We start from the raw sequence: 7,096 nt of genomic DNA, 5'->3' as shown, positions 1-7,096 counted from the left end.
TTTTGCTTGACTTGTTTAGTGTAATATATCATAGATCATGTTTATCTCCCTCCTTGAGCCATAGATGTCGCGATTTCTTTCCTTTTTGTTACATATTTACCACATAAACACATGAAATCACACATAAGATACATATACAGATAGGTCTACACATTTTACTTGTATTCTCCCCCATAAAACTTGTGAAAACCGAAAATAGAGAGGTATGAAATCACCTTTTCTTGTTGGTCATGGTTTTGAAGAAAAAATGGAAGAAAGTGAGTTGATTTTTGGCCCTAGCAACACCTTGATGTAAATCTCGAGTTTATGGCACTTCTAAGGAGTAGATCATGAAAATTGTATCAGTTAGGAAGAGGTTTTGGTGAAATAAAGAGACTTGGTTATGGATCTAATCAAAAAATTACATAAGATGATGATTCTTATGGAATAACCTTCTTGAAATGTTCCAATATCTCGAAATTAGGATGGAGGAGAGGATGTGCTTGAGAGTGTTTGATATGAAAGTTTGAAGAGGTGTGTGTGTTAGATTTTCAGCTGAAGGAAATAAGAAGAGGAGAAGGGAGAAGTTTTGAGGTGATAGATGCATGGAAACATGAGAATGGTGCATGGAAGTATGGGAATTATTGCTTGAATGCCAAATATGTAATAAGGTGGTGGCTAACCCTCCTTAATCCCTTAATTTCCTTTTATTTTCCTTTTTTTACTTATTACGTTTGGCCGAGAGAGGAGGAGGAGGAAAGAAAGGAGAGAAAAGGTTTTGGGCTTTTAGTGTTTGAGTCCATAATATGGGCCCAATTTAGTGGTTTTTGACATAATCTTTTGTGACATCCCCATTTTCACGGCCAGAAAAGACCGATTTTGTTTATGTTTTATAAAAATCAGAGTACTTCATTTTATAAAAATGTTGCGGAATTTGTTCCCAGAAAAACATGGTAAATACGTTATTAGAACATTTTCGAAGAAACGTATTTATTTCATTTTAAAATGTTTGGGACGTCATCGTTAATACAGAAACATAAGCATAAACAGAACTTACAATTATTTACACTAGTGATCTACATCTCTTTAAATCTCTCAGTGTAATGTCACTTCATATCAACACTTGTGATATAAATAAACTGAGTGGGTCAGGTTGGGAAACCTGGTGAGTACATAGGGTTTTCAACCCACAATAATATAATTATTATGTTTAAACAATCAAACAATCAACCCAATTACCCATCCCCATTATCTTCTTTACTCTTAAGGATCTACCCTAAGAATCAGCTATTTCTCATTCATTCATTCCTAAGGATCATCCTAAGGAAACAACACGAAGTCCATTGTTGCCAATGACACATTGGTCAAGCGCAGCTGCTAATATTGTCACTTAGGCTCAGCTGCCAGAATTAGGACATTTTCTATGAGGCGCTTCTGCCGGTATTGACCTTTAAACACTACTGTCATGGTCATAAGGCTCCCTATTAGGCGCAGCTGCCGATACTATCCTTAGAGCGCAGCTGCTAGGAGGTTTACCGTAGATCTAAATCATCTACGGGTTGTGGCGCAGCTGCCAGTGCTCATCTATAGGGTACTAGGTCCACTGCTGCCAATGTATACCTATAGGGCACTAGGTCTGTACTAGTAATGTTCCTCTATTTCAGTTTTTATCCATCATCATTCATCTACCCATGTTTTACCCAACATATTTTGTAGATATAAAATACTTTATAAAGTTTACATCATTTAAAACATGTATAAAAATCTTTCACCAGCATAGACAACAAGTATTCAGACAATATGCACACATAACACGTAATTTATATTAAAATACTTCATATCTATGTGTAAGATGAAAGAGACCATGCACTCACAACATGTAAATTATATAATAAATACTTCATATCTATGTGTAAGATGAAAGGGACCATGCACTCAACTGAGAAGGTGGTGACTCGGTACTCGGACAATGCTTCGTTTACTTTAAAATAATTTCCTTCGACGAAACCTAGTATTATCACCAATAGATTTTAGTCTACTATTCGCCGAGACTAATTAATAGTCTAGCTATTATTACTATTATATATGCGTTAAAAAAAATACTTATATAACCCATAATAATAGCCCAAGTATTTATTATATGTTCTTAATAACGTTAATATAATTAAATAAAAACTATATTAAAAATAGCGTAGGCGTAGCTCACTTACAGCGGGTTTTTATAGAAAATCAGACTTTGCTTGGAGCAGCGTTTCCGAGCCGAAAATCTCTTCTTCTCGGAGCCTTCTAGCACTCCGGGGCTTCCGCCTCGTGCTAGGGAGGTTCCCTAGTCTTTTCGGGGGATTTCGGGGCTAGAGAGAGGTTCTAGAGAGAGAGAGTAAAGAGAAGAAAGAATGGGAAAGGTGTGAAGAAAATGAGGGTGGGAGAGGTGGTATTTATAGGGTGAAAATGGTTGAACTTGGTGCGACATGTCACCATCTAGTGGCAAGACTTGGGGAGAAGGCAATGACCAAGATTGTGCCACATCACCCATTTTCGCACAGCATACTTCCGACTTCTAAAATCCGTAACTTTCACATACAACCTCCGTTTTTGACGTTCTTTATATCCACGCGTAGGTAAAAATAATATCTACAACTTTCATTTTGACTCCGTCGGCTAATTCTCGACCGATCTTAAATTTAACAGTACGAGGCGTTTACACTGTTAAATGACCTCGAAGAATTCGTAACTCCTTCATACCGACTCCGTTTTTGTCTGTCTTTTTACCGTTGAGTTCCTATTAATGAGATCTTGAACTCTCATTTAGGTCACGTAAGCCAAAAACCGCTCGAACTAAAATTCGAGTTTCGGGCCGTGCACTGCTAAGCCGAATCTTAGAAAAATCATAACTTCCTCATACGAAGTCAGATTTGGGTGTTCTTTTTATCGACGCTCTTAGTTTAACATATTCTACGACTTTTGTTTATATTTCTAAGGATAAATCTTGCTCTATCGTAAATTCACTATTTACGCTTCCCGGTGTCGTGCTGGTTTTGCCGTAAAACTTCGACGGGCCATAACTTCTTCGTTATAACTCGGATTTCGGCGTTGTTTATATGTACGGAAACCTTGTGACATATTCTACAATTTGGTTAAGATTATTTATTCTAAATAATATTTTGTCGAAAAGTCATTTTCGACCCCTATTGCCTCTAAATTGACTAGCCCGGATCTGCGGGCGTTACAATTATCTCCCCCTTAGGATGATTACGTCCCGGAATCATCAACGAAACAGGGCTCGTATAATGACTCCATACGTCATCTATTCATCCTAGGTAATAATTATAACTTCTTTATTCCTTCGAGTCTATCTTTTAGACTTATTATCTGTAAGTAGTACTTAATTATGCACCTGCTATCTTCTTCAGGTTAGACTCCAGATTACGACGTATCATCATGTGATGCTCATTTAGACTTAGGTCTTTTAGAGTTAAATTCTGAAATAAACTATGCCTTCCTTCACGTTCTAATGTGATATAATCACACTTTAACATGTAGCATTTCTAGCTACCAACTTCTTTAGCGTCGAGCCGATACTTCTATTGGTCGCTTTGATTTCAGTTGTTTGGTTAAAGTCGGACGCTACGTCAAACTTGGTTCTCTAAACCACGTAACCTACTCATCGTATTCGGACTCAATGTGACATGACCACTAGGGTTGGGATAACAACAATCTTCTTAGTCATTACCGAAACAATGGTAACGGCATACTTGAATAAAATGAAATCAATTACTGGCTTCTTGGTAACCTTGTGACTTTCCCTGATCCAAGTGTGAGTCCTGTGCTTCCGGTAGTATAGGCCTCTACTACCATTCACACCTACTCATACTCGTCCCAAGTATTGTCCCGCAGTTTCCCAAGTCACCATGCAGCAAATCACACAATCATTCAACACATTAGATAACCACTACTAGAAAAAAGGCCTTTTACGACGCTCATTGCGCGTCGTAAAACGCTCAGACGACGCGCAAATGCGCGTCAAGGAAGGCCCTGTCATAACGAGAGACGACGCGCTTGTGCGCGTCGTCTATATACGACGCGCATTTACGACGCGCATTTATGACATGCAATGCGTATCATTAAAACCGCTGTCAAGAAAGGCCATGTCATAAACGAAGATGACACACATTTTTGCGTATCGTAATTTTTATTTTTATTTTTAAAAAAAAATATATTTATAGGTTTACTAATTTTCAAATTAAATTTGCATTTCATGTTTCATAATAGAAAATAAAATACCATATACAAAAAATACAATCCATTGCATAAAAGTTAATGTCATTCAAAATAAATAATAAAATACAATAAATAAGAAAGATAATTCATTGCACTAAAATGCAAATACAAATAATCATGGCTAACTACATAACCTAATACTACGTTGCTATTAAGGGACATCATCATAACTCACTGAAGGTCTTGGAACAATGTTCGCATCATCAACTCTTACACCAACCTTGCTTTAGTAGATGACTTTCACACAATCAATATTGAAATAGATGCTGCTCGGGCAACCATAGATGTTGCTCGAACTTACCGAGCTCAAACTTCCTAACCAAAACCCAAAACCAAACAAACACCATATCAGACACAATATTTAAATCAAAAATAAAAATGTAACGAACAGAACCTTGAAAAGCATAAAACAAAACTTAAAATTTACATGAATTAAGCTTCCTATATAAGTGCTCCAACCTTGTGTGGGCCCAATTCCTTGAGAATGAGGAAGAAAAATTTGTAAATAAGTTAGCAATAAATAAATTTTTGGAATTGGAAATTAAATTGTTTGGATAATATCATGAAAATAAATGAAGGATTTCATAAACCAACCTGTTCTCTTGCCAAATTTACCCATCCACCATAAACATAATCAAGGGCAATTCCTGTAGGTATGCACATGTAAAATATTCCCAACCAAGTTGTTCTCTATAAGAAGAAAAAAAAGATAAATATGTTATATTTATATAGGGGTATTATCGTCATATGTAGAAATATTGGGTGATTTGTAGAAAAAGATGGAACCTGAGATAATTTCTTGAAAGATTCATTCATTTATCTCCTTCGATAACTCTATGTATGTCTTGAAACAATGGAATGAAATCAAATGTTTCTGAGTGAGTCGGATTAAAATTTTAAAGATTAGTAAACATAACCAGTTGCTAGGAATAACCAACCAACAGAAGAATTTAAAATAGACAAATAATAAGCAAGAGGACTTTAATTAAATAAAGTACATTATTACCAGCTAGCAATTTTGCTTTCACAAACTGCAAAAAGAAAAAAAAAAACTTAAATTTATAGCTCTTGAAATTACTATAATAAACTAATTTATGATTTGTTATTACCTGGCGGAATAGCACCCATGCATAACAGGTGTGGTGAATAGTCTCTGTTATTCCCAAGATACGCCACATTGACTTTAGAAGTTCAAGTATTTCTTCCACTTCCTGCATACATTCATAAAATATAGCTGTTTGTTATGCGTCATCATCATATATGCTACTTCCATTTCTTTCTTAAGGCTTGTTAAAGCTACCCAATAATGTTGCCACTTCTTGCATTTAACTCCACTAGTAAATACAACATTAGAAGTTTAATGTTAATCATGCTACCATGGTTTGTAAGGGTACAGGTGGAGGGAGGGAATTTAATCAATTTATAACAAAATCATTCTTAACATTGGATATAAAATTTACATACCTCAGAAATCTGTGTTTACAACAATCATTATTATTATCAAGCACAACTTTGTGGGGTCCAGAGTCTACTAATTAATAACATGACATAAGGAAGTAGCATATACTTTATATAACTAATAGTAATATCTGTAATAGAACTCCTATCTGGTAAGAGCAAACCTAAACTCAGTATGGTTTCTAACAGTCCCCATCAATCATGTCCAACATGCAAACAAACCATATATTATACAAGCAAAATAGACTACTATATAAAACAGTGTATATATAAAACAGAAATATAGTTTGTACCTCCATCTAGACACACATTGTCTCCAGTAGGCCAGTCAAACCAGTCGATTGTTGGGATTGATTTGTAACTTGTTCACTCTTACTCCTTCCAAGCTTCTTCAACAATTTGGATTTCTTTTCTTTTTTCTTCTCCTTTGATGGCACTATAAGTCCCCTGCTTAAACAATCATTACATAATAGTCAAAAGGTAGTTTGGCAGATCTGTAGTCCAGACAGAATCAGTCACAGCAAAATGGGAATTCAAAAGAAATTCTAAAACTATGTGTGTGTACAAAATAAAGTTCATGCACAGAGCCAAAGATAGAAAAGAAAGAAAACATACCCCGAAGCTCCTGCAGCAGCCAGAAGGATTTCATAGGCAGATTCACGAAGATCGTCATCAGTTATACCTGAAGAAATGACCAAACACATAACTTAACACACCAATTTCAGAAGATGATACAATATTTTCATAAAACTTTCCATAATTTGTGTTTACCTGTTGCAAATGAAGGCAAACCCACAACAAGATCAACAGTATCATTCATTGTTCTCCTTGAATACCTGCGACTATTCAGTTCCTCCAAATCATCATCATCCTCAAAATCATCAATGTCATCAACAGTTAAATTCTGAGTTGGGCCCGAGTTAAAAGATTTTGAGTTGGATATAACTGGTTCATCCTCTTCTGTTGCCTCAAAGGGGAGTGATGTTATGTCTGACATAATGGGTGATGGGGCCACAAAAGGAACAGCTGGTGGAGCCCTCCTTGGAGGTGAACCTGATAATTCAGGATTGGTAGCCAAAAAAAAAACTCACCTTCAGACCCTGCATTCTTTATTACACAGGAAAAAAACAAATAAATGAATAATAAACAAAAAAGGATGGTGATGCAATGTTCAATGATTCCTAGTAATAAGTGCCCAGTGATATATCTACTTCCATCCCCTCAAATCTGTAGCAACTACCAGTATGGGATGTCCTTTATTGATAACAATCTTTGTTCTTCAGAAGTTCTATCAGCTAAATTGCCATATTTCTCTATAACACTACAAAAGCATGTGTAATATAGATAATGGCCAATACATTTATTTCAATTAAAAATTTAG

The 7,096-nt window shown here is 35.7% G+C and overlaps 1 protein-coding gene across 1 annotated transcript; it reads right to left on the bottom strand.

The window, feature by feature from the left end:
• Positions 1-4,839: 4,839 nt before the first annotated feature.
• LOC145010367 (protein unc-13 homolog) lies at positions 4,840-6,827 on the bottom strand. Its single transcript, XM_078968922.1, has 8 exons — positions 6,487-6,827; positions 6,331-6,397; positions 6,025-6,162; positions 5,722-5,730; positions 5,525-5,591; positions 5,367-5,468; positions 5,256-5,288; positions 4,840-4,947 (listed from the first exon to the last, which is right to left on the bottom strand). Exons 1-8 carry the CDS (start codon positions 6,710-6,712, stop codon positions 4,840-4,842), a joined length of 750 nt encoding a protein of 249 aa, XP_078825048.1. The 5' UTR covers positions 6,713-6,827.
• Between the last annotated feature and the right edge of the window lie 269 nt (positions 6,828-7,096).

This window comes from Lactuca saligna, chromosome 8 (genome assembly GCF_052625555.1).
Source record: "Lactuca saligna cultivar CGN05327 chromosome 8, ASM5262555v1, whole genome shotgun sequence".
NCBI lineage: Eukaryota > Viridiplantae > Streptophyta > Magnoliopsida > Asterales > Asteraceae > Lactuca > Lactuca saligna.
Note: the sequence above shows the minus strand (reverse complement) of the source record. Positions and strands in the feature narration are given on the sequence as shown.

Excerpts from the sequence above, each read along its gene's own strand:
- LOC145010367 (XM_078968922.1), bottom strand. The coding sequence starts at position 6,712 with ATGTCAGACATAACATCACTCCCCTTTGAGGCAACAGAAGAGGATGAA. Across the intron at positions 6,398-6,486 it reads TTTGCCTTCATTTGCAACAG|GTATAACTGATGACGATCTT; the intron begins GTAAACACAAAT and ends TCATTTCTTCAG. Across the intron at positions 4,948-5,255 it reads AATTGCTAGCTGGTAATAAT|AGAACAACTTGGTTGGGAAT; the intron begins GTACTTTATTTA and ends TTCTTCTTATAG.